Source organism: Pagrus pagrus (assembly GCF_965226575.1).
Source record: "Pagrus pagrus genome assembly, chromosome: 2".
In the NCBI taxonomy this organism is placed as follows: domain Eukaryota; kingdom Metazoa; phylum Chordata; class Actinopteri; order Spariformes; family Sparidae; genus Pagrus; species Pagrus pagrus.
Window position 1 is genome coordinate 24728574 of NC_140186.1, and position 27933 is coordinate 24756506.

Sequence of the window (27933 nt, forward strand, 5' to 3'; positions counted from 1 at the left end):
GGAAACCTGGTTTCTGTTACTTACGTCCATTGCTTTATATAGTGGATCCATGAGTGTACAATGCAGGAGGCTGAAGAAATAATCAGTTCAATGACCAGACAGTAAATAACAGAAAATGTGCACTGATGTATTAGCCACTTTGTGCAAATCACATTACAGACATTCATGTTATGCTGCCATAAAACAGTGACAGTGCTGTCATCATAAGAGCATCTCTGAAGGAAAATAATACCATGGTTTTTCACATTTGGATTATTTACATGAATAAAACTCAGTTATATAGGGTTAATACATAAAAATCCTTTGATAATATTTTCATTGTACAATATCGGAGCACACAAGTGTACACAAAAGCAAAGTTGTTGACAACTTGGTTATTTAGTTTCGTCTTATAGCAAGAATACATGGTCACAACATGAACATGGCAACTGTTCTTTGATTTGTATTTGAACTGGAAAAATCATCCTGCACTGAATTCAGTGATGCTCAGGAGATGGAAACTGCAACCCTCCTGTCAAATATGAGGGGATTTTTATTTGTCGTTTTGCCTCCGAGTTCAATTGCCAGTGCATTTGAACAGCGGCTGCTTACTAGAAGTCTGTCTAGACAAACTTTGCAGCGCCACTGATATAAACTGTATACATGCGTTTAAATCTGTTCAAGTTAATTTCACAGTGATGAATGACTGATTGCTTTGTCTCTATCCAGTGTAATTTGAAATTTAAAGGGGTCCTACATGCCAGAATATAGAGTGCTGTAGGAATGAGTCCTAAAACCTGGTAGTAGGTTGGCATTTTTGAACATCTGGTTCCCTCGTCTTGAAGTCAATGAGTTTGCAGTTAGATGCTTGTAATAAGGTCTGGTTAACATAAGCTTAAGAGATGTTCACGTTTCATTCTATGACATAAAATATTTCAGTAAATACCCAACTTGTGAATAATAAAGCGTTTACATGTGCTGACAAGTGGCTAAATGAGACTACAGAACTTGTCTGGGACATAAAATGTAATCTTGCCGAACACAGACTCATCTACTCACTAGTCTGTCTTTACAGGTAGAGTAGTGTAGTAGGAAGCTTAGTGGTGGTATCATTGAAGTCATGCGACCCCAGTGCAGTTTGTTTATAGCCTACCCTTTTTACTCATGTTGATTCCATTTACGCTTAATAAAATAATAAAAGTGCTGTTCATTTGTAAAGATGGTTTAGGTGAACAAAATGTGTTATTATCATAAACTAAAAAATAATCCAAAAATTATTTTCACAAATCCCATACTTTTGGGTTGGCCTACAAACATATGTCATCCCTGCAGCACTCTATTATGACATGTTGCCATACATCTCAAACAAAATGTAAATTATGATCAATAGCCTGATTGAATCCAAAGTAAAATTAGAAAACATGAGTGAAAACAAACTAAACTAGTTCACAAGGGTGTTCCACCCTTAAGGTAGCTGTTCCAGCGCCTTCAATCGTACCACATGGTCTTCCTCTGCAGATAGGGTTTTTGCCCAGTGGTCATTGAATTGCAGATGTTTAAATTTCCATTTTCTGAGCACTTGAGATTGTTTTGTCGACTGCTGTTTCCAGTGTCAAGATGGAGCTTTGAAACTCAACACTAAAACTGCTATTTCTCTTCAAAACGTATATCAAAAGTCTAGAAAACACTCAAAATACAGTCATTTTGACAAAATACATTACCTTTAAACTGTGCTTTTACATGCATCTCAAAGGATCAAAAATCTCAAATATCACAATGCCCAGACATGATCAGCGCTGATAAAGTGCAAAATTACAACCTCCACCAGTAAACCCTACATACTGCAGCATAGGTTTGGCAGTATTAAATGGCTTTGTATGATATGCTTATTAAATAACACTCTTCCATGAGCGGTTGACTCATCTTTAGCCTTCATAAATCATCACACGATCCTCTAAAACTGTGCACAAGCTCTCTTAAATACAAGACATTTATCAATACACATAGTGAAATGTGCCAAACTGTCCAATAGCACTGATAATAGACCGGAGATACCGAGAGAAAAACACTATGAGTCCTTTGGGTCTTTCGTGCATGTAACACAGAGGCCAAGCAAGCTTTGTGGGCGTATGCAGGTAATTTACATAAACAACCTAGAGGCCGTTTTTACTGAGTTGTAGCTTGATGCCAAAAAGAAAGAGAAGGAAAGTGTAGTTTTCATGAAGCAAACGTCACTGATGGCATCATTAAGTGACAGCATTTGTTTAGAACTGCTTTAGGCAAAATGTTTGCTTCACTGAAAACATCCTTTCGTTTTTACTTTCTCACAGTGGCTCAATCAGTTACTCCCCTTCAGTATGGCGATGAACAGTAGTTTTTGATGTTCAACAATAACTTTAACCCTCTTTATACGCTCCTCGTCAGTGTATTTATATATGAGTTAAGACTATATGTGCTGATCTGTGCTGATCAAAGTAATGCACCGTAAATGCCCTCGCTTTGTGACAAAATATCCTAAAATGTGGAAGCTGCGTCACTTTTTCCTCCCTTTCTTGCGATTTCATGTCTAGTCTGCCGATAAAGAGGCAACCGAGAAAACCTCAGCAAAAATAGTATTCATACATGTGCAGAAACACAAATACATTAAACATATGTAACTCCCATCAAAACCACACCGTGTGATATATGATGTCCTTAATATCTTCATGTTAGGCAACAGGATATTCTATCATCACACACCAGCATTACACAGGTGTATCCTCTTCACCTGTTGTCCCACATCACCATAACCGTCGTCCAGTGTAGTTAACTGGGGCTGTGGGCATCTACAAGAGAGACACAGACATGTAGGGAACATTTATAACACTCATGATGTTGATTATTTAAAAAATGAGACAGCGTAAAATAAAGTCGAAGTAATAAAAATATGGTTTGTCTCTTTCGTACTTACTGTACCACCATTCATGACCAGAGCCATCTCAGTGGGCTGGTAGACGTGACCTCTGAAGGCGATGCCAGGACGGACACTCCCGTGGCTGCTGTGGTACGTTCCAGTTCGAAGAGCTGACAGACGAAACAAGGTAAAGCACACACGCAAGTTACAGGTGTCACGCAACAGTACAAAGACTGTGCTACTGATAGCATCAAACTCGAGGTTGAACTATAATTTTCCTACCAGTTGGGTAACTCAGAGGTCCTTCACACCCATAGTAAACCCACACAGGTTGTTTCAAATATTACGGTTGATAAAACCTCTTTTCAGGGCTATGTGGGCGGCTCCAGACTGTGCTTGGTTGTTGGCTGGGTGTATTACATCATCATGATTGTCAGAACATGGGGGTTTGTTGACCTACAAAGTGTGCAAGTGTACATGTTTAAAGAAAGACCTTGGACGGGGGGAGGGTGCCCCTCCTGCCAAAATGTTAACTCCAATGGAGTTGGAGTAGTTATACACATAATCTATATATCTATATATCACATAATCAAAACGTTAATCTTAACCAGGGTTTGCAACTGTTTCACTATAAATGTATCACAACTTTCTGCATGCTGGTGCCTTGCCTGATACAACTGGTGCCCTTTTTAAAAATGTTTTACACCCCTGCCCCTCAAACATCGACTATGACTCCTAAGGTACATTTCGAACGGAGTTGAAATAGCAAGTGGTAAGCCTGTATGATCGCAAGTACCATTAATCAGATTATTGAAGGAAAAAATTGAAATTAGAATTTAGAACAGGAAAAACTCTCCTGAGCCAGCAGCCTGTCCCACTTGGCAAATCTGTATGAGCAGATGTCTAATCAGAGTCATTGAAAACACCTGTTTGGGAGTGCAGAGCCTTTAAATCCCTCCCCTTGCTCACTCATTCACTACTCTGTAGAATCAACACTCATTAGTTCACGCTATAGGGAGCAGTAAATTGATAGGTCGGACAATATTCAATCATCATCATGTTGCAGCATCACAGCTGTAGCATTGCATGACTGTAATTTTCACTTTGATCAAATGATTGCATAGCGAGAGTTAGCAGAATGTAGCGATGCCATGGACGATACTATTGTAGTTCCACTGGAGGAATGTTTTAGGGCACTATAGAGAGCATTAATTATACACGGAGAATTAAGTGAATCACAAGTAAAATGGCGGACAGTAAATATGAAGGACTACTTTATTGAATAGGGAGCGCATTTGATGTCGTGGTCAGAGGCTTTAAAGACACCATCATTAGGCGAGCTGACTGTGAGCGAGTGAATGTGACAGTGTACAATAAACAGGGCCTCTGATGAGGTGCAATGTGTTTACTTCTTGTTCTTTCATGATACAGTCAGTGAAATATTTACAAGCTAAACATGTGTGAAAGAAGTGCCTTAGGAATGTGAGTTAAATATTGTGTATCCAATCTTTTATCTTTTATGACGTGTATGAGGAAGTTTGTTTTATTTCTTCCTCCAAACTTTCCAGTGTATGCCAATCTGAGTCTTGGCCATCATTTCTATCCATTATATTAACACGTAACTCACAGGCTCTACTGCAGAGATTACAGATATGGGGAGTTTACTGTCCATTAGGGCAAGTAACAAAACTCTTAACCCCAATCTCTTGACCACAAATTAAATCCTGCGTTGACTCGCTGAAGCTTACACGATGAGCTTCGTCCCCGTATGACAGGTTGGACTGCTGTCCTATTATTTGCAGCACAGGTTTTCTGTCTCAGTCAGCCACAAATTGTCCAACCAATATCGTGACTCTCCTGAAGTCTGCTGCGACTGCGTTATGCCACTGCCTCCACTCGTTGTTTATCCTGGCTCACCGTGGTTTAGCTCTTCATCTGTGCATTTGGCTTCAAGAGAGCAATCAAAGTGAAATGACTCATACATTTCCCTGTGAGCCTGTTGGGTAATCATCAGGCATTTCATAGGAGTTAATTTGATTTTGGATTGTGCACAGTGGCTAAAAGTGAGCCACACTTTTATGTAAACAAACCTACAAGGCACAATGGTGATATGATAGTTGTCAAGATTAGCTGGACATCGAACTGCAGTGCAGTGGATAGAAGTTTATTTATGTTGAATATTTATATTCACAAATAAAACTTGAACTGCGAGTCTGAAAGTTTTAAGTATGAGTCCTAAATTGCTTGAGAAGAAACAGACTTCTTGGTAAAAAAACCAACAAAAAACAAGTAAGGCTGTAAGAGCATGGGTTATGCTACAGGATTAGTTTGGGCAAAATCTGTCTGTCTATTTATTTTAATTATATTCAATAAATACTAATACATATATATTTTAATGTATTTAATGTATTTTTTATTAGATGTTATGTACTTAAATTACATTTAATTGTAAGTTGATCAATGTATTGAATTAAATATTTTATTTATATTAAATTGAATTACATTTTTTAATTTAAAGGTGCACTATGTAGTTTTGGAGAAGAAATTCAAACTTGTTTTAATATTCACAATATTAATGAGGTAATAATACAAACTCAGAAATATCTTTTTTTTTTCATAACTGAATAAACAAGCTGTTCTCAGAGGAAAATAAGGTCCCCAGAACACTGTTTGAAGATAGAAAGGTGGCAGGGTATGACATGAGACAAAGATATGCCAGATATGAACAAAGTAAAACAGTATGAAACTGTGTTGTCCTTGTGTGTTTGTTATTCAGTTTATTCAGTCATGAAAACAAAGAGAGTTTGTTTATTTAGTTTGTTCAGTCAAAAAATCAGTCAATAAAGATTTTTCTCTTCTGATTAAGATTTCTTCCCCAAGACTACATAGTGCACCTTTAAAATAATACATTTTAAAATAATAGTTCATTTTCATGTCCCAATGTATTGGCTGTGTGTATGCATTTCTATTTTATTTCAGATCCACTGACACAGATCAGTCACAGTGGATGAAACATTACGTCATCCCTTCTCTTAGTTGTCTCAGTCCCTCAGTGAAAGTTTCTCTCTGCAGCTTTGTGAAAAGCTCTTAAGTGGAAGCAAATATTTGCAAGGATTGTTAGATAAAACAATAAATGGCATAAATTTGGCTGAACACAGCCGTATAACGTCCACCTTTCATCCTCTAGCTTTGACTGCAGTAGTGATGTACAAATGACAGACTACTTGAAAGTTAGTTACTTTTGTTGTCTACTCCTTTTTCATTCATCAGAATTACATGAATGCAGAAAACACAAAGTCTTTCACCAAAGTCATTCATTTTGGAAAGGAATCAAGGCAACATCCAATTTTGTTGTCAGTTGCCAGGCAACAGCGTTCTCATGACGTACCAAAAAACACTTGAACGGCAAACACATTTTGTACTCAACCCCACATGTTAAAAAAATATGACCTGATCATTTCTAGCGTTGGGCCCACTTTTCGAGACATTACATTTCCTTTGAAGCAGATTCTTTTATAGGGACATGCACACTGACACAGACATTACATAAGCCTACTTGCACCGTGCTCCTCCATAGAAAAGGCCTGGTTCTCTGGGAAGGGTCGGTGAGAGTGTGCAGGCAGCTCATCTCCGAAATGTGGAGGAGGGGACGTGTGACTGGTGTCGAAGAAGTCTTGCGTGTTGGACTGCGGGGGGTTCCGGAGACACAGGTGCGCCTCTGGAATAGCGTGGAACAGCAACAGGATCCAGCCCTGAATGACCAGAGCTACCGCCAGAGCAGGCTCATCCAACACCTTTACATCCTTCTTTCCTCCTGACCTATCCCCTTTACTCTTTAGCCTCAGCGCCTGGCTGCCATAAAGATAAAAGCCCAACCAGGCCACCCACAGCAATGCTGATGCCAGACTGGACAGGAAGAGCCACACGGCGTTACACTTCCATCTCCGTTTTTCACTCTCTCCTTCTCTATCTTCTTCATTCCCACCTGCTCCCTCTGCTCCCAGCTCTCCTCCACACAGCACCACCCCCAGAGAAAGCCCCATGGCTATGAGGAGCAGCCCAAGGGTGTAGCTGCATGTAAGAGCAAAGTCTAAAGGCGGATATTCGCAGGCCGGGTGACCCTCCCTAACTACAGTCAGCAGGACCCATTCAGCAGAAATGATCCCCTGTACCAAGGCCAGGGCCAGACCGAGGGCTGCCAGGGAGCTGCCCGATGGACTCGTTTTGCCCGCCACCAGCCTCCTGAGCCTCACCCCTTGCACCAGCAAGCTGGAGAAGCAGAGGGCAAAGAGGGGCCCCCAGAAGGCCCTGCGGACCACACAGAGCGCCTGGTTCTTCCCCACCAGGAAAGCCAGAGAAATGGAGAAGAGCCCGAGGAGGGTGCCCAGGAGCAGGAGGAGAGGCCCCAGGCCGGAGCGCCTGGCGGGGTCACAAATGAAGCGCATCTTGACGAGCAGGAGCACAGCGAGGACCAGAGAGCTGAGGCCCCCGCTGCAGGCCACGGCCTCCAGAACCACACCCCAGACTGCCTCCAGGTCACACAGGACTCTGTATGGGGGGTCCACATCCATACTGCATCCCCGAGGAGGAGGAGGAGGCGACGGGTGGGATGAGCCATAGCCAATCAGTGACAGGAGGCAGATGATGATAGGGCTGACGGCCATCTTAGAGACACAGAGACAGGAAAAAATGTAGTGATGAGGAGAGACTGAGCAAGGGTTAAAGAAGAGAGATAAACAAGAGGAGAGCGATCCGGAGGGGAGGGGGGCAGGGAGGTGAATGCCGTGATAAATACATCGTCCTCATGACTCACAACATACAGTAGAAACAGCAGTCAGTAAATATTAAGGTCCAATATGCCTGTTATATACCCGACATTAATATGTTTCTCTCTCTTTCAGACACACACAAAGACACACACTCAAAGCACAGAATAGCACTGGGCAATGGTTTCCATGGGAACGGGAAACAGCGTGGGCAGACTACATCGCATACTGGGCTTTTGAGAAGTCGAGTTTCAGCACCCAAAAGCACAGAGAAATGCACGAGCGTGCACGCGCGCACACACTCACAATGTTTGCGCACACTTGCGAGGACCCTCGCTGACATAATGCACTCCCTATCCTTAAAATGAGTCTCATTTTAATCTTTACCCTGATCCTAAGTTTTAACCCTCGGACAGTGAATACTTGTAGCCAGAATTTTCTCACTGGCAAGGTCTGAAACTCTAATCATCAGAGCGCGCACACACACACACACACACACGTACACGCCAAATACCACAGCATTTAGATGATCTAACTCTTCAATAATTATAATTCCAAACTCACCTCAGATGAATTTTTGTCTTGAAATCCTGATTATTGACAGTGAAGAGGCGTCATCATTTCTCAGTCTGCGTCCCTTCAACTAGTACAAGTATTTCCCTTTATAATCCCAGCTGATGAAATCCTTGAGGCAGCAGAAACACAACAGTTTCCATTTTGTCTTTGAAAATGTCTCTTGTGTGGCTCTGCGCGCCCACAGCTCCTGCTGTTTTAAAGTACGAAATAACACACTTTGTGCGACCAACAACGTCCTGCTGCTGTGCTGATACGTCCGGCTGCTCCAAGAAGGATCCACAATTATGATGCATGCCTTGATACTTCACACACCCACATAGTCAAATATATCTTCTGTGTCTCTTTCACTCTTCTCTCTCACCGTCTCTGCCTCTCCCTCGCTCCCTCTGTCCTCTATCTATTCATTCTGTCTGCACGTCTGTGTGTTTCTCTCTCCCTGCCTCACGCTGAATCTGCGGAGGTGTCAACAGAGATGCAATCCCAGCTTTACTTCTCCTCACCCACACACGGGGAGTATGATTTGCTGATGCACCTGTCTAACCAGGAAGAAAATAGGAAGTAAGTACAGCACATAAACATGGTAATTTGTAGCCAGTCCAGTATTAGTCATTCGTTTGCACATCTCTGTGTTATTTCCTGCCATCAGACTCCCACGTCTTCCTCATACCAGTTATACAATTCTTCCTCACACCCAGAGCTGTGGGAGATGTAGATTCATCCTTGGAGGTCTCTTCAGCATGTCCGTGTGTTGCAGAGGGGCTTTGGATGGAGAGGGTCAGATGGTCATTCTAAACACAGGTGAGCCTTGTGGCCACGTGGCCATCCTAGTAGAGAGTGTTACATAATACCACCGAAGACATGATTCAGCCAAGTCTCCCTTTAGAGTGGAGTAATCTCCTCCCCTGGAGATGGCTTCATGCAGGGTTGGAGAGCGACACGACATGAGGGCAGCAACGACAGGGAACGACGATTGTGCTCGCTAATCGAGTCCGTTTTGGATCAGAGCAAGAGAGATTAATGCTGACAGTGAGCGCTAGTGAGCTCAGCAACAGATAGAGGCTGAACACAGGGGAAGGCAAAGCGGGTTTGTGGTACACAAATAAACTCACAGACAAACAGATGTAAAGCAAAGGAGTGCACACCTGCACCCTGCTGTGTCAGTCAAGACAGTCTAATCCAGATAGGGAGTCCTCGCACCATGTAAGCAGCAGGAGTGACTGTTTTGGTCGGTGATAGTGGAAGAGGCGAGTGAAGAATGGGGTTTTACAAAACAGACAATACTTCTCCTGAACTACATTATCCAGAGGGAGGTTCAGGGTCAAGTTTTACTGTTATTATACTTGTCAGAGGACCTTGAAACTGCTAAATATAATCCGGTCATCATTCTTATAATTATTTATACCTGTGATTTTCCGACTGCGACATCAAAATGTCTTCTGTGAAAAAATACACAAATCTACAGTATGTTTGTACCTCATCATTAAAGCTGAAGCAATAAAGCAGTTGAAAATTCAGTGTGTAGGATTTACGGGGATTTAGGAGGGCCTCTATAAAAGTCAGCATGCAATATTCTTAATTTTGTTTACATCCGTGAATAATCTCCTACAACTAAGAATCATGTTTTTTATTCCTCTGAATGAGCCCTTTGGCTTTTTATTGACAGAAGAGGTTGTCTTTCACACAGTCCACCATGCCGCACTGTCATGTTTCTACAGTAGCCGGCAACGGACAAAACACACACTGGCTCTAGAGAAGCCCTCATTTTTAGCATTTTTAGCATTTTTAGCGGCCACAGTAGGAGAGCGTGAGGCAAATAGTATTTTTCGTGTTTGCAATCTGCAATCACACCACTAGATGGCACTAGATCCCACACTTCTTTAATTGATTTGTTGATTGCAGCTGCTTTTGTATGCAATTATTTTCTGCAAACGGGGACACAGCTAGCCTGCCTCTCTCCAAGATTCTGCCTAGCGGCACCTCTTAAGCTCTCTAATGAACACAGTTTACTTTGTTTGTTAAAGCCTTGTGGTTATGTGCTGGACAGCCACTGGAGACTTCACTAAGTTAGCTAGCTAGTTAGCTTGCTGTCTCCCCCTATTTCCTGTCTTTGTGTTAAGCTAACCAGCTGCTTCCTACACACGTAGCGTACAATCACTTTTCAGTCAGGTTTTTTCAGATGCGTTTTGTAATCCGTCATGTACGTCATCCGATAAAAAACGTTATGCACAGAAACCTTGCACACTAAGTCAGATGCATTAGTTATTCTATTTGTCATGAAAATATACAATATCATACAAAATGGAGTTGTCAAACGTAAAAGATGATTTTGTGCTCCTCTCACTTCTTGAACAGAGAAAAAGAATTTAAAAAAATAAAATACTTGGTCTATCCAATCACACTTTTCTGTCAGAGCTGACAGCCTACAGGCTATCATTTTCGAGGCTGTGTCGGAGATCCCGGATCCAGCCGTGTGTATAGGTGTATTGTTGAGCTGCCAGACTGCCAGGCAGTATTTTCATCTTGAGATTCCTTTCAGGGGAGACGCTGTAGGTGAAACAATACCTCTAAATGCTTTTGACAGGAAACAAAAGTTTTGGAGTCAGTGTGTACATGATTGAGGTCTTATTCAATTTTGGACAAAAACAAATGCATGTGTGCAAATCAAGATTCAGATGAAGTAGTACTGAAAATAGGTCATGACTGATACTTGATTTTCAGGGCCGATGTCAATACTGATATTTTTGCAATGATCCAAAAATCTGTATTATGTTCTATTGAAAGAAAAGCTAACAATATTTTCATATCAGTGCATATCGGACAACATAGACACATACAGCATACCTATATATATTGGTCGTGCTCTAAATGGAAAAAACTATTAGTTGAAGCCCTAGTTATCATTTACACCGTTACCCATCACAGACCTCCTAATAATTCAGATGGGGCTCACAGGGTTTTTTTAATAGATCTGGTTCTGAGCCGACTTTCTGAGTTGCCTTGAGAGAGAAACTGAATGGCTGCTAGCCTCCCGCAGACATAACTCTCTGATGTCCCTGTCTGCCTCGAGTATTAATACATTAGTTACAAGTGTCCAAAAATGTTGAAACTTCTCAGGTTCAGCTCGAGTTTGATGTGTAGTGTGTGTATCTGTATGCTTTGCGTCATCTCACAGAGACAGTAGATGACAGAGGGGGGAGACAACAGGGCAGAGAAGTGCTGACTAACTCAGGTCATCAGTTCTAATCTGCCTAATCCAGTGGTTACTATGGTCACAGTCTAATAGGGCTGTGGTAAGTATGGCCCATCCCATAATCCGAGCTTTATCCCACCACAGGTCTCCTCAGAACTCCCCACACAGATCACACAGAGGGCACAAGAGAAGTTCACAAAGGCAGGCCTGTTGGGCTGGGTCGACATGTCGTTTCTCTGCAGATGTGTAGTTTCTTCATGTCGGCCATGAGGCAGCACAGGACATGTAAGATCGAGTGCCTTGCTCAAGGGCATCAGTTATTAAGTCATCTCGGTGTGTTTGATTTATCATCAGAGACTTGTGTTTGTGCAGTTGGTAGAAGTCCTTTAAGGGTGGTGCAAGGGTCTTTTTTCACTGTCAGTGGAGAGCAAGGCTGCATCCAAATGTCTGGACTTCACCGCTCATGTAGACTCATGGAGTGTGCGGGAAGTCGGCGAGTGCTGCGGGATACACCAACAACTTATCCAGTACACAAGGGCCCTCAAGCAGACTTTCTGCAGACTCCCTTCAGGTGCAGACTTCAACTGACTTCACTGATTTAATTACAGTTACTTTATCAAAATGTTACTTGAAGCATGTAGGCCAGAAATAATATTCAATCACGTCCTGATACGGAAATATGAGGTATTCAAAATGCATTTTATTAATGTAGTTTTCAGGCCTGTCTAACGGCACTTACTGTATATTAACCTTGCAGTCTCAGGCCCTCGCAGACTTGACTCGATGACAGTGAACACATCACAGTACGCACCACTGAAGACTGAGAGGTCTCAATCCAAGTTCAGAGGATGGATACTTGGATTCAGCCCAGGTATGAGACAGTGCACTTCATATAAAACAGGAAGTGATAAGTGGAAGTGGTGATGTGTGATGAAGGGCTGCATCTCACAGTCTGTCAGCGCCACCTGCTTTCTGCTGGGAGAACTACACCAAGCTCCAGACAGAGCTCACATAAAATGGGACATCGTTGTCTGTATCCAAGTAGACGACCAGCAGAGAGAAGCATTTTACTTTGGCAGATGATTAAAATGGATAATACAAAAATGGGGAATTTAAAACTTGTTTTCCTTGGCCGCTTCCTGTGCTGTTGTTTTCACAATAAAAGATTGTTTAATGAGGACTAACCCCAACACCGCTAGTCAAACACAGTCTGGTCCTGCTGCAAAATAAAATATAACACCCTTCTCCTTCCCCTTGCTTGTGTTTATTGGTGAAATTGCACTCAGCCCTACAATCACCTACTGTATCAGAGCATGTTAACATTTTGAAACATTCAATTTCCATTACAGAAATGTCAAAAAATGATGGGTACAGTTTTTTCTGTCTTAGTTGCAGAGTGGAAGGTGAAGTCTAAGACAAAATTAAACTCATCACAAAAAAAGACCAAATTAAAACATACATTAACTCTGGTACAAGCAGTGAGTTGGTATTATTGTGATAAAAGAAGTGTAAACACAATGACCTACGTTGATTATCATGTGATAGTTATGGAACAGCTCTTCTTATTCGTCTTTAATGTCAGTGTGTCATGAAAATATGATAATTTATATATATAAGTTATATTGAGACATCACACAGGTCAAGCCAAGAAAAGATATGATCATGAGTTTCACATTTCCACATTTACAACACGATTGCACATTTAAAATCAACAGAAGAAAGAAAAGAAGACATCACAGCTGTTGTGTAATTTTCTATATACACATACAGTGTGTACAATAGAGAGTAATGCCGAGGCTGTATGCCTTTTTAGTGAGCACAGGGTTTATGATGACGTTTGTTTGCATGAAGAGGCTTGGCTCCTGTACTGATGTTTAGTTAGTCATGGTTGAACTGACTACCTTTTGTTGATAACGCAGCGGAGTGTGCACTGCAGTGACATTTCACATGCGCTTATGGATATGCAGGACGTTGTTACAGACCGGGCAGGAATGTTCCACATCCTTGCAAGAATCCACACAAAACGGGATCAAGCAGCAAGGCCAAATCCTGGTGGTGAATAACAGAATTAAGTCAAATTAATATTGCATCATGTGCACATCTTTGTATACACTGTAAAAACTGGTTCCAGTTAGTTCCCCTGCTGCCTTTAAAATGTGAGTGGAGTGTTTCTTGAGGCTGGGCCTTGTAGATAAGTGTACAAAAACACAGCTTTATTAACTATTTGGGTGAACTTCATCATGTTTTATGGAGAAAACATTTTCTGGTTTTCACTCTGATGGCATCCAGCTGCTCTGCCTCAACTCGGGAGAAATAGTTTTAACTGTTGCTGAAGTAACTTTGAACTATTGGTAACCAACAGCCTCCTAATGAACGCCTCTTGACAGGGGCTGTACACAGCATCCGAGAATGACATAGGCCAGTTACAGTATTGAGATGATTTATGGAGTTTCCTGAAGGACGGATACTGGTAACTTTGTTGATAAAGTAACTGCTAACTGTTACTACATGTAGCTGCCGTTTGGAAGTTTGCGTCATTAGCCATTCCCATTTGCTGCCTTAGCCCAAAGGTAGCAGGAACCAAATTTGGCAAGAAAGCCACCTAAGTACTTTATTCTGGCCTCTGTCTTCTCAGAGGCTGTGTGGTTCTGTCTTGGTCCGGCTGTGTTCTCTGGGAGCTGCCAGTCAATATCTGCAACAACTCCCTCCCTAGCTGCCTGTTTTTACAGGAAACATGTAAACAGGAAATTCATGGGGAATGGGTTTGTTTAATTTACATTTTATGAGTTTGATAAGTCATTTTGTTATTTGATGTGAAGAACTTTCCGCTGTCTCTGCTGCAGTTGTAGTCACATTATACCAGAGTTAGTTGTATGAATTCCACACTACTCCGCATTGTGATTCACATTTCTATAAAAAGAAACAACGATGACTCATCCCAATGTTAAGACACACAGCAAGTTTCCATTATTGACTACAACAAGGGAGATCTCTGGAGAGTTTTAAAACAATGCATGCTGGGAAGTCTGACAATATTGGTTTCATGTTTCTTTGTAAATGTAATATAATGAGGCGGGAGAACTCTCAGTGGTATATTCATGATTTTTAGTTGAACTAACTTTTTATGTTATGTTAAAAAGAAGGGGTCAGTTGATAACACCGAATTCCTAAGTCATGTTTTACACTGTTTCAGTGTTTATATAGGCGGGCTTGTGTGTGTGTGTGTGTGTGTGTGTGTGTGTGTGTTGGGGTTTCTACTCACAGGAGGATTCCTAGTGAGCCACAGATGACCCAGGTGAGCAGACCACTTTTGTACTCAGTTTTAGTGACAATAGTGTTTTGGCAGCTAGGACACGTCATCTGTCCCGGAGCATCTCTCGGCATCGGCTGCACCATCACCACCTGATTCACTGTGAGGAAGACACCCAGCAGCCTGTAACACCCACTGATAACTGAAATACACCACCTCATCTAACTGTCATTGAACTCGAAGCTCTCTGACTTGCATCTTTTGCTATATTATGCAAATTCCAAATTATTTCAACTTGCGACAAAAACAATTGATGAGAGATGCTCACCAGTTTGAACGACATGAGGTTGCTGTGCGGAGTACTGGTATGCAGGCTGGACAGCTGGATATAAGAAGGAGACATTTATCTTGAGAAAGGCTTGAAGAACAGAATGATAAACAAGCTACCATAAGGTCTCGTGGACGAAAATGAAAGGAATTACTCAAGGAATAAGAGCAACATGACAGTAAAAGACAGAGACAGAGTTTTTACAGAGAAAAACTTGCATGTTAAAGGACACAGGTAAAGGTCCCTGTTGTCTTACCAGGCTGGATGTAAGGCTGAGCTTGGTAGGCTCCCACAGGGGGACCGGGGTATGGCGGTGCTGCCATTCCTGGAGGAAGAGGTTCCTTGTTATGATTTTCCATGATATCTGCTAAAAGAGCAAGAAAAAAAAAGTTTGTAAGTCACTTTTGGAATCCAAAAACCACTTCTTCTGATCTCCCAGAATGAAGGTAGTGAAGTTGTTGAACAGCAGTTGTGGTGGCTACATTGTGGGATGGACTGAAACCAGGAGTTGCCAGTCTCTTATCATAATCTCATCAACTTGTAGGACATTTCTAAGAAATGAAAGGCAGGTTGTTATACACTTGCAAGCAGGTTTGGCGACATTGCATCTTTAGATTTTAGACGGAAGAGACGGGTAGCCAAGGTTTTTTGGCTTCATGCTCCTCTGAGCAATTTATAAAAGAATGAATGGGGCTCCGCCTCCAACAGCACTTTGTTCTGATGTCAGACTCAGGGTGTGAAGCTCACAGTCTGGGATAATTAAGCTGCTGTGTTCCAGATTGCAAATTGTATAAATGTAGGGAATCTGACTAATTGTTACCATTTCACCACTTCCTGATTGATCAGCTACTGAAAACATCAGGCCATATTTCTACATAAAGCAACATATTTGATAACCCGTTAGCTTATATTAGCAATCAACCATTTCCAGGCTAAAATTACAGTCCAATTACATCAGGTGCATTTCACTTCCAGGTTTAAATAAATGTGTCCAAGATGTGCTGAGATTAGCTTATGTGCTGTCTAACATTAGCTAACAGGTTATCAAATATATTGTTTGACCTTGAAACATGGCCTGATGGCCCTATCCATCCATCACTATCAGTCATCTTTTCAACTGCTGATCAATCCGGAAGCAGTGAAATGATATATATTTGCCAGATTTCCTAATGCGACTTTAAACCTGGCCTTGTCAATGTGGTCTATTGTATTATTTGTTATCAGCAGTTTCCTTTAACACACCTTTCAACGACTACTACAAACAAACCTCTGTTTTAAAACTGAAGCCATTAAAACTGCTGTGACAGCAGGAGCAGGGGTTATCATGCTGTACAGGAGTGCTGGCTGATTATATCCTGCTAAGTGTTTGTCAAACTTATGACTGTAAAGACTGTGTTGTGAAATGTGTGAGAAAAATTTGTGTGTGCGTGTGTGTGATGTGAGGGCTTGGCCATAGCCAAATCTGAGAGCTGAGAGCAACCAGTTCACTACACTTTTAAAGTAAGCACAGGCAAAAACACAAATCACAAGCAAATGAAGAAAACATCACCCACTGTACACACAGCATAAGAAAATGCATTGCAAACACAGAACTGAGTCATAAACAGAACACACATGGCAAGGCTTTATATTAATAAGCTTTTGTTGATAGGAAATAAGGCCCTTGTACTCTTCTAGTTCTTATTAACATTATTGTGTGTTCAGTCTATAAAAGTCTTACAAATAGCATCTTAAACACGTTTGCTGTTAGATTATAAGACATTTATAAGCACTTTATTTCCATCAGCACTGCAAACATATACGAGGGACGAAATTTTAATCAGAACAGAAAGATCTTCATTGACTGATTGTTTATGCCTAAACAAACTAAATAAACAAACTCTCTTTGTTTTCATGACTGAATAAACTAAATATTCAAACTGACCTTAAAGGACAACACAATTGTTTTACTTTGTTTATATGTGGCGGACCCTGCCACCTTTCTAGCTTCAAACAGTATTCTGGGACCTTATTTTCCTCTGAGAACAGCTTGTTTATTCACTTATGGAAAAGATAGATATTTCTGAGTTTGTATTATTACCTCATTAATATTTTAAATATTAAACTCTGACTTTGAATTTCTTCTCCAAAACTACATAGTGCACCTTTAACTAGCTTAGCTGTTATTTCATTATTACATTTTTACCAAACATTTTTGTCACTTTAATGATATTAATATATACTCTATAATGCATTCATTAATTGCTAGTATCTTATCTTCATTAGGGTTAGGCTTAACATTGATGAGTTTTCATGCGATTGAAAGCTGTAAAAAAGCTGGCAGGTGGACTTTGAGTTGAGAATTTGTTTTTGTAACTACTCTTTCAAAGGTCAAGAATTAACTTTCATGCCGAATCTTAATGTCAAACTAACTAAAAAAAATTCAATCATCACTAATATAATATTTGTTGTTGTTTTATTGACCTTTCAGCAAATTTTCGTTGGTTGTGTTTAATCTCTCTAATTGCTGCCTACAGGTTGTGAAGATGTTTTTGTTTTCATTTGCATGTTATCTTAAGCTGCATGCCCTGAGCTCTCTTGGCCACCGTGCAGTCAGAGAATGCGGGCTGATACAGTTGACTTACTGAGAAAAAAAGGTAATGAACAAAGGAATGAAAAACATCTGTGGACGTGTGGGAGGCTCGTCCAACCTGTTCAGTGAATCACGTACTACTTTGCCATGACGATGATGATAATTCAACTGAGAACCATGTTTAGTTCTGAGTCCCTTTTTGTTATATTTATTTGTTGAATTGAGCAGCATCCACCGGCCTTTTTTCCCCTTTCAGCATCCTCTTTTTGTATTATTCTCATTTGGTTTAAACTTTGGCGAATAAATCATTTATATTTCAACCTTACCATCTGGTTTTATGTTTCTTCCTTTTCCCTAACGAGCTGAGCTGTAACATACATATTTGATTTGCATTCAACACAAATGGCTGTATAGAGCAAAGGATTACCTCACATTCAGACCAGAATACGACGACAGATGACCCCTTCTTGAATCTTAAGAGCGGACTGACTTAGAGTTTAGCTGCTTAAAACCTCAGTTACACTTAAGACTTCTGCTCCAAACAATTATACTTTCAGGTTCTGCTGCCATGTTATATTAATTTGTAGGCTGAGCCTGTGTATGTTTCATTCTGTCTAAACTGAGGACAGATATAATGCTACTTACCTTGATAAAGGTGAGAACCTGGCACAGCTTCGTCCTCTGATGTTTGACAAAACAAGGCAGAGTGCCAATGAACTGTGTCCAAGTAAAGGTGGGGCAACTTTGTGAAAAGGCTTGTCGTCATAGGCGTGGATCACACTGTGTTTGTAGAGTTTCAGATCTCGTATTTGCCATTTTTAGTCATATAACACTGTGTTTATAGTCAAGAGAAATCACCATTACTTTTCTGTGTAGTGTCTCACCACATTAATAAGTCTTACGAGACAGTGTTATGTTTTCTGTATTTACTGTGGTTTGTGTTATAGTATTAGATTACTAGATTCAAGCCATAAAATGCTGCGTATTCAGTGGGAGTGCCCCGTTTATAGGTAAGACAAGCAGTAGTTACATGTAGTTACATTATAAAAGACAATAGCCACCAAGAAAAAAAGATTAAACAAAAAAAAAGACAAGAAAAAGGACAAGGATATCAATTGAAACATTTCATATTCAACTTGTTTTAAAGAAACTTTTTAGTGTGCCATTTCCAAATATCTTGAAATTAATACACAATATCACCAGACTCACACATCAGATCAGGGTTATATGGTCCATTTTCCTTTAAAGAGTAGGTTTAAATGTATTGCCTATATAGTAGTGCAAAGTGACATAATCCATGTTGGTGGTATTCACAAAGTCAAAGCAGGTATCCGACAGGACTTTTATAAATAGTGCAGTGTAACAGTGTGACAGCACCAGCAGAGGGCTCAGTTGACTTGATCAACAGTGTCCAGGCTCCTCTGCAGAGAACTACAGCTCAGGTTGTCACCCACATCAGTGTCAAACCCTCGTTACTGGAGGTCAAACTGCCTGTGATGTGAGGCCGTCTACGCGGTTCTGCCATGTCAGTGGCCTAATCCTCATTACAGCTTGTGTGCATGTCATAACTTCCATCACTTTGTTTTGCTTTTATCAAATTAACTCCATTAAGTTTTCTGCCTGCCATTGTCAAGTCCTCCTCTAGTTCAACTTCCAAAGGACACAGGGACAACTCAAATTTCTGACTCAATCACTTTTATTTTCCTTTTGGCTTTGTCAGTTGATTGGTCTGTTCAGTAAATTAGGTTGTAAACCTTTAAAGACAGAGAAACAAAAGTTAACATTTTAATTAAACATTTTAATTTAACATTTTTAATGAATTTTAAATGAATTCAAACATTTTAAAAGAATTCAAACATTTAATTAAACATTTCAAATGAACTTAAACATTCAATTAAACATTTTAAATGAATTCAAACATTTAATTAAACATTTTGAATAATTCAAACATTTAATTAAACATTTTGAATAATTAACCACTTAAGCCTTTTAAATGGAATAAAGAAAAATCTAATTTCATGAATTTCCCAAATTTTTAGTAAAGTTTTAACATTTAACAGAATTTTAACATTTTTAACTTTGTATTATCCTTTTGTATCTTATACTTATAATTTTCCAAACTCAAAATGATATATTATTTTAGCACAAACTCATTTAACACAAAATCAATGAACTCAATGCTGCAATGTGTTCCTTAACCAATCTACACAGCAGTTAACAAAAACTTGAACATATTAAGCAGCATTTCAAACACCATGAAAGTAAATAAAACATTTCACCGACCATTGGCATCTTTGGACTGAACCTTTGAGTGAACTTGGAGCTTCTTCTCTCTGAAGTTTGTTTGTCTGAATGACTGATCAAGTAACCAGCAGCCAGTTTGCTGCTGCTGGTGCACTCTGGGAAGTGTAGTTGAGACCCATTCCTGAGATTCAGCTCAACAGCCATTGTGTTGTGTTCTTAATTCAGTTCAGTCAAGTTTTGCTTGACATCAGGACTGCACTTATTCAGTTTTATGAAATGCTGTTCAGACCTACTGGTCAGCAGTCAGCCAGGACTATCTAGAAACCCTGGCCCTCATAAAAGAAAAATGTCCCCAGTGCTTGTCCTATCCTATATCAGACCTCATATATTATCTCAAGAAGAAATCCTAACTACAACTCGAAACTAATGGACAAGAAAAGACAGGTGTTCCATTTTTTTCTTTCACGTGTGTTCTGGAGGAAAGGATAACAGCATACCAGCTAATACATAGCGCTTTATAAAATGGATGGATGTGTAGGTCTTGTTCAATGTGTGTGTTTAGATACTGTAGATATTTTTATTCGAGAGTAGCGGAGTGAGGGCGACAAAGATGTCAGTAACGAGGCATTAAAATGATTATCGACACTGAACATTGCAGCACGACCTGGAGCTGTTGCAGGTTTATGTAGATTATATGCCTGTATATCATTATTTTAATATTTTCACACGCTGCAATCTGCGTTTTTACACGTACTGTTCGTCATTCACACATGTAACACACATGAGAACATGGAAACACATGTTGATTTAAATTCATATATACATTCACACATGGTGCTGTGGCAGGTGTCCCACCTTAAGCTCACAGGAGAGATGAAAAACAAAAGGAGAGATTTCAAGATGCAAAAGCCAGGTAAAGAGAGGACACATGCAATGTATTGAAAACATTGTTGAGTCATTTATGAGTGCATAAGATTCAGAGACTGGGGCACAAAGAGCAGATGCGTACAGCAGAACGAGGGATGTTTGACAATAGTTTCCTGCCGTGGCCTGTCCACAGCTCCTTTATTCTGTTCTACATCCAACTGGCCAATTTGTCAAGAACCAAACCACACTGACGTTGGCAGCAGTGGTTCTTTTTTGTTCCATCACAGATAAAAATGTCAATTTTTCACCCTTTGCCCTCTCTGTTTGCCTCTGATAAACACAGAAATAAATCACTTTCTAGAGATGAATGAAAACAAATCTGAAATCATTCTTTTTCATCCTCCACAGTTTTTTGTTTTTTTTCTTTTTTTTAAAGCATTTTGTCTACAAATGTCAAACCTGCAGCCAGCAGGGTGTAATATCAGATAGTGACTTTTCATTTGAAAACATAGTTAGAAAAGTAGTTCAATCATGTTTTTATCAAGTGAGGAGCATCTAAACAATCATGTATCGTCTCTCTTGGCCTGATCTCGAGACAGTCATTCACGCTTTCATATCACCTCATTTAAATTATTGTAATTCACCATATTCAGGGTTGAGACAAGTTCTCACGCCTTCAGCCATGACAAAAAGCAGCTCATGTCACTCCTGTTCTAGCTTCTTTTCATTGGTTATCCAGTTTTAGAATTGATTTTACTGATTAGCTTAAATAGTTCAACCATATAAAGCACATTGTAGTTTTGAAAAGTACTATAAGGTTTAGTGTCCTTATTATCATAAAGTTGTGATGCTGTTTGCAAAGGTGGAGTTAACTGACATGGAGCAACATTAGCATTCCTTTGTTGTCATTTTTCTAGCTACCTGATGAATGTGAGCCCAGTATTCACACTCTTTTGAGCTCTCATGCTCTCCAGCACCTCTGAAGGGAAAATCGAACAATATAGTTGCTAACTTCATCAGTCTGCTGTTTGGTGTTGGGCAGGTAGCGTTCAGTCTGTTCATTATGTTTCAGCCGAAAACAAATAAGTGAGAGCTGAGACTGAACCAAAACAGTAAAGCTGAGGGCTGTAAAACCAGAACAATGAACTATAAGACAGTTAAAGGGTAACTCCACCAATTGTACACATTAATGTGTGTTCACAGGTCTTGGGGAGTTCTACTGCATACATGAAAAAAGTAGTTTAAAGTACAAAGTAGTATTTGTGGCTCCAGAGGAAGCTGCATGCAATCTGATAAATTGCCTCGGGTGATGTCACTCAGTGGCTAAGTTGCATTGTGGGTAATGCAGGTGCCAGGTTTTGAAAAACTGTCCAACACTGCACTCCTATAACACTATTGGACTTGTTATGGACAGCGATGTATCAGATTACATGCAGCTTCCTCAGGAGCCACTAAAGCCTTTGCAGTATTACTCCCCAACACGCTTTAATGTGCAGAAGTGAGTGGACCTACGGAGTCAGACCATTATATTCCGTGAGTTCATCACTTCCAGCTACTCCTATCACAGCCCACACAGTTGTTTTTCTATGATCAATACTGCACAAAATGCAGCTTTAAGGTTTTCTGGGGACTTTTTCTTCTTTCTTTTCAAAAGCTTTGGCTGACACTGAATGTCTATTGTGTTCTACTTCATTCAACGTTGCTGTTGTGGGCAAAGTAGTTTGAGACATTGTGCGTGACATTGGGTTATACAACTACGCTTGTCTTGACATTTATTTTAAGGTGAAATTTTTGTATCTCAAATGACAAAAACTCAGGTTCTGTGTTTTTCCATCATCATCTTCAAGGTTGCAGCCTTTGCCCCTGTTATCTCCACAGAGCAGTGAGCTCACAAAAGTTTGTTTTTTTTAATTCAGCCAATAATGACTCGAACTTTTATGAACTCCCTTACCTGTGTGTGAACACTGGTCATTCAATTTTAATGAGTCCGCACTGCACCATTGACGCAGTTGGCTTTCAAATATATAACACTTATTTCTTTGTCTCACTCGCCTAACTGAATGTCTTCTCACACCTGGACTTCTCACCTCTGCGGTTACAGCAGCAGCAGCTCTAATGGTCTGCCACTACCTCTCAAAGTGTGTCTGAAGTCTCCAGCCAGGCTAAGACAGTCCAATTTAGCAGTATAAAGCAGGTATTAAAAATAAAGCTGGAAATAACTGAAATTACAAGACATAGGCGCCTATAAAACTACTTTTTAGTGAAAATCTGTTATGATGGATCATAAAAACTATTCAGTATGTTAGTTTAGTTTCACTATTAAAGGTGCCATATGTAAGAATTGTCAACCTGCCAAATTCTTACTCAAAACAAACAGGGAGCAGCATTTTGCCAGAGTAACCGCTAACTGCTGCTAATTGTAGCTGCCGTTAGCTAGTCAGCTCAGATAGCTATGCAGCTAGCGGTCCAGACTGGGAGCTCAGGGGCCAGAGGGCTGTTTGTGTTTACATAGCCAGCACAGGAGATTTGGACTGGGGCGGGCAGGGCTAATTGGTTAGCATGCTAACTTCCGTAGATATTTCTGAAGTAATGGAGTCATAACATTAAAAAACTGTTTTCAACCAACATTCTTACACGTTGCAACTTTAATACACCAAAGTACAACAGAAAAATATAAGAAATAAAACTATAATAAAGTTTTTTATGTAGTGATTTTATTTCAACACATTTTTGTGCCTTTTATCATAGAAAGTCTATGTATGCCAGCATAAATGACTGACTGTCTGCGTATGCAACTCAACCCAAAGTCCATTCATTCCTATGAGAACCCTGTACCATCTCTGTTTGTAAGACTTTTTTTTTTTTTTGGCCCATAATATGCCTCAAGTATGTTGACAATTTTTTGTTTTTGTTTAGCTTTACACTACATCCCAGTGAGCAAAAAGTGGTCTAGATCACGTCTTTTAGACATCATAAAAAGATCTGGATCGACAGCCAGAATTAGTCGATAAATGACGTTGAGAAAAGATGTCCAGTCAGGCCATAATCTAGACATCCACTGACATCCAGAGTTAGTTGAGAATAGACGTTCATACTGGCTATGATCTGGAAGTCCACTGACAGCCAGAATTAGTCGATAAACGATATAAACGTCTATACAACGTCCAGAAAAGACGTATAAAAAAACTTTCATTCTGGCTCCCCAGAAGACGTCTTTCAGACGTCTTGGATGTCCATAAACGATGTCTAAAAGACGTGATCTAGACCACTTTTTGCTCACTGGGATGATATTTTAATAAAGTTACGTTACTATAAATAAAACATGATCTTTGTATTCACAGACAGTCTACAGAAAAAAGATCAATCATTGTGGACATTGTGGGATAAGCCAAACTGATAGGTTCCTCTGTGTGAAGTGTCAATCAGAGGTCTACTTTTAGCTGAGTAACAAAGCACTTGTCACCAGCAGAGAGCAGTTATTTCTTTGTGTCCGCTAAAAGACCAGATATGAGCAATTTTCCCCTTTTTTATTTTCGAGCCAGTAGATCTCAGTCCTGGTTTGCATTTAGTTCAGTGAAAAATGTTTCTTGTAGATGTTGTTCCTCTAAAAAGTAAATTGTGGTGGCTAAAAAGTAGAAATAAATCTGTCTGGCATACACTGCTGTACAGGATGTGTTTTACTGCTTTGTCTCTGTCTGATGTTTCATTTTAGCATCTTGTTAGAGAGAATATCAAATAGAAATAAAGATAATTTTTTGTCTGCAGGAATTCCTTTCATGAGAGGCGTTAAAAGGCCTTCAATCACTCACAGCACCACTTGCTGCTGCTCATCTGCTCGTTGCTTTGACTGTTCAGTAATAAATGGAGACTTAGACAAAGTGTAACGACATTTTAGAGGAACATGTTGAAAAAAAAAGTGTATATCGAGTTTATCCCTCAGTGAGCGGTATTGCAACGAACCACCTGTATGCACTGGTGTACTCAGGGGGGGGGTCTGCTCTTGTTGCTCCCATGTAAAAAAAAAAAAAAATGCAAATGTGATTAAGTGCCTTCTCTTCACTATAATAATTGTCACGACTTTCTGTGTGCTGAGTCCGCCACTGCCTGTATGTTCATGATAACCTTCTGCTTTCTTTGCTGCGCTGTGGGCGGGATGTAGTCAAACGACAGAAAGGCCTGCTGCCCTTTTATTATCTTAATTAGGGACAGATGAAGGAACATCAGCACTAATTCATTATCATCAGAGATCGAGGAGCGCTTCTCTGGAAGATTAAAGAGCTCAAGGGGGAAGGAAGTTCTTCAGTTTGTGCTGACATGGTCGACTCCACGCTGGCACTTGCTCAGATCCATGCTTTCATCCAATCAAGCTGATGGAACATCGTTATGGCAACACTTTGTTTTATTGGCTGTGACTGATGTTCGATCCCTCATCTTTGCTCTCTTGCTCAAGACACACATTTTGTCACACATAGATTACACCAGCTGGAAAAGACTGAGACGGCAAGTGAAGACAAGGCGCTAATGTGGAGCTGAATGCACCCTGCGCTGCAACAAGAAACACTGTGAGTCTGGAGTAACAGGATTGAGGACCTCTGTTCTATTTGTGTAAGACATTAGAAAGACTTTTTAATCAATTTCATTTGCAGCTCATGAGATGGCTCGTTTGGATAAGGTCAGGTATAATGTGTGAATCACTGCGGCAGAAATCGCAGACCAAGAGCTTTTAAACGGGGACAAAAAGCACCGCTAGAAAAGAAAGTCAATCAATATCAGTCAATGACCGTGGATGATGTGCCACTAAAGCAATAACTTGTGCTTCAATTTAAGGTCATTTATGTCCCTGTCAGAAGAATAGTGTTTTCTCTTCCAGAAACACACTCAGCAGCCACTTCATTGTGTACACGTGTGCAACCTATAGGGAACAAAGTCTACCTTTACAAAAACAACAGTGTTGAGATGGATTGACACTGTGAGAGAGGCTTTAATTTCACCACATTATTAAGGTTGTGATTGTGCTGAATGGGACTTCATTAAAATGACGGCCACCCCAATTACACAGAGAGGAGCAGAATACTAAAAACATCTTCATATTAACTCCACTTCAGTGAAACACCTCCACCACCCACTTAGAGTTGGGAAGCACAAATACTTTGTTACTGTATTTAAATAGATATTTCATGTATGCTTCACTTGAGTATTTATTTTACCACTTTTTACTTTCACTCCCTACATTTCAACACAAATATCTGTACTTTCTACCCGTGACATTTTCAGAATGGCTCATTACTTCAGTTTTAATGGATTTGAGGGGAAACGACGTAACGGAGACGCTGCTGACTCGGGCTGAAAAGGAAAAATCTCAAACATATACTCTTAACATGTACAGGCTGATTACATCTCACTGTGGTGTTTTATTCAGCAGTCACATGTTTCGTGTCGTAGACGTCCATCCTGTCTCTCCTCAGAATCAGCCGCTTTCTGTACAGTACTTTCTCTGCATTTGTTTTTATCTCCACAGACTGATAGTGGGTTATTTGCTGCTCCGTGCGCATGAGAGGACACCCAGATTCTGTTTCAACAAAATAAGAAAACTCTACAAGAGAAAAGTAGAAGCCAGTGTAAATTCTGGGAATGTGCTGATAAGACGTAGCCTCACTCTCGCTGCTGGACAATGTGTCCTTTTTTTCCATTGAGCCTATTTTTTAGTTGGTTTTGGACTGTCACAACTTAAGACTCATGCTATTTTATGTTCGTGCTATTCGTTTGCTATGGCCAGTTATGTTTAGCAACTCATCTCAACTTTAAGTTGAAGTCAAGGGACTCCATTTCCAAACTAACGTTAGCTACTACTGTTGAAAGAAAGAGATTATTTCTACTGTGCTTTATTTACAGCGAAGAGAATCAGACCTAAGATATGGCCGTGGAAAACACAACCGCAGACAGCGTTCATCCTCAAACAGTAAAAAAAAGAAAAGAAAAATCTTTTGAAGTGACAAAAGGTAAGACACTACAAGGCTGACTAGAAAAATCTTAACCATGTTTTGAAATGATCTGAATCTTCCAGATGGCGCAGGAGCTCAGAGGGACACAAACCACACCAGAGCAGCCTGATGATATGCGTATTGTCCTTCAAATGAGCTTGAAGAAACAAACTAAGTTAGCTGATCCCGCGACGCGTGCTTCACAGTCCAGCAGTCAGAGCCCAGGTGTTTTTTATTCATATTCCTGCTGTTTAATCAGGGTTTGATTACAGCTGGGATACAGAGTACACACAATTAGATACCAGGCAGAGAACAAAAAACCTGCAGCCCTGTAAACTCAGGAGGAAAACTATTTTCAAGGTTTGTCAACAACTGGTCAATACAAAGGTCCTTTGTTGCTCATTATAGTGAGAAAAAAGTGTGTCCCTGCTGATGCTCGGACTCCTTCAGAATCAGCGATTTTATGTAAAGAAAAACAAATGCTGTTTTTCTCTGTTCAAGAGCTTGTAATCAATCTAAAGGAGCAGGAGCTGTTGGTGACAAGCAGGCAGCTGGGGGCGAGCCAGCTCCAAGAGGAGCTAAAAGAAACAGACAGACTACTTGAAAAAGAAATTAGAAAAAGGTGGGCCACAAGCAGAGCTCAAGTGGACACCCTGGACCAGCTGTCCAAGATGTAAATCCAGCTGAACAGGAGTGAAGAGGAGCAGGTCTCCAACATCTCCAACACCAACACCTCCAAAATAAAGGTCCAGGAAGAGGAGATGAAGACAAGTGAGGAGAAAGAAAAGAAAGACAAAAAGAGGAGAAATTAAAGAAGAGAGAGAGGAAGGAAAACGGGCGAAAACTGAAATCTACAGTGATCAGAGGAGGAACCTGGTCGCTGGGTGGACTCAGGGAACACATCAGCATCCTTCCCCCTGAAACCCCAACATGCCTCCTACCCCCTACCTACCTCACCCACTCCTGTCTTCCCCTCCCCTGTACCCACAACCCTCCTAAACTGACCCTTGAACCCAACCCTACACTTACCCACTCACTAACACAAACCCTCCACCCCTCACCCATCTCCTCAGGGTGAGTACGGGCAGATGGACTTCAAGGTGACAGGGTAACCCTGGCATGAGACAAGCCAAAGCAAAATCAAGTCTTGAACATGGATTTCACACCATGTTGAAAACTGAATGACTTCACAGTAATACTTCAGTACTTCAGTAATAACTGAAGATTTACTGCATTTCTTTGGATATCAGCCCGTGGTGACAGCCTGGCTCTAAACTGCTGGCTTCG

General features: G+C 40.5%; 2 protein-coding genes and 1 long non-coding RNA gene across 3 annotated transcripts; 1 reads left to right on the forward strand and 2 right to left on the reverse strand.

Annotated features, from left to right (window-relative positions):
* Positions 1 to 106: 106 nt before the first annotated feature.
* Positions 107 to 8645, reverse strand: gprc5bb (G protein-coupled receptor, class C, group 5, member Bb). Its single transcript, XM_084372370.1, has 4 exons — positions 8203 to 8645; positions 6429 to 7536; positions 2930 to 3042; positions 107 to 2804 (listed from the first exon to the last, which is right to left on the reverse strand). Exons 2-4 carry the CDS (start codon positions 7534 to 7536, stop codon positions 2760 to 2762), a joined length of 1266 nt encoding a protein of 421 aa, XP_084228496.1. The 5' UTR covers positions 8203 to 8645; the 3' UTR covers positions 107 to 2759.
* Positions 2978 to 27929, forward strand: LOC311268645. Its single transcript, XR_014623992.1, has 3 exons — positions 2978 to 3059; positions 25138 to 25227; positions 26558 to 27929. It is a non-coding gene; the product is annotated as an uncharacterized lncRNA (long non-coding RNA).
* On the reverse strand, positions 12164 to 18261 carry LOC311268639 (LITAF domain-containing protein-like). The gene is made up of 5 exons (XM_084372386.1): positions 18200 to 18261; positions 15239 to 15349; positions 14983 to 15036; positions 14667 to 14814; positions 12164 to 13453 (listed from the first exon to the last, which is right to left on the reverse strand). The coding sequence occupies exons 2-5, from the start codon at positions 15339 to 15341 to the stop codon at positions 13348 to 13350; spliced, it is 411 nt and encodes a 136-aa protein (XP_084228512.1). The 5' UTR covers positions 15342 to 15349; positions 18200 to 18261; the 3' UTR covers positions 12164 to 13347.
* Positions 27930 to 27933: the final 4 nt, after the last annotated feature.

What these genes read in the sequence shown, in the direction of transcription:
- gprc5bb (XM_084372370.1), bottom strand. Translation starts at nt 7,536, where the DNA reads ATGGCCGTCAGCCCTATCATCATCTGCCTCCTGTCACTGATTGGCTAT. An exon ending in TATGGAGGAGCACGGTGCAA is followed by an intron (nt 3,043 to 6,428) that starts GTAGGCTTATGT and finishes TTCGTCTGTCAG; the next exon opens with CTCTTCGAACTGGAACGTAC. An exon ending in TGGTCATGAATGGTGGTACA is followed by an intron (nt 2,805 to 2,929) that starts GTAAGTACGAAA and finishes TCTCTCTTGTAG; the next exon opens with ATGCCCACAGCCCCAGTTAA.
- LOC311268639 (XM_084372386.1), bottom strand. Translation starts at nt 15,341, where the DNA reads ATGGAAAATCATAACAAGGAACCTCTTCCTCCAGGAATGGCAGCACCG. An exon ending in TCAGCCTTACATCCAGCCTG is followed by an intron (nt 15,037 to 15,238) that starts GTAAGACAACAG and finishes TCTTATATCCAG; the next exon opens with CTGTCCAGCCTGCATACCAG. An exon ending in ACCTCATGTCGTTCAAACTG is followed by an intron (nt 14,815 to 14,982) that starts GTGAGCATCTCT and finishes TCTTCCTCACAG; the next exon opens with TGAATCAGGTGGTGATGGTG.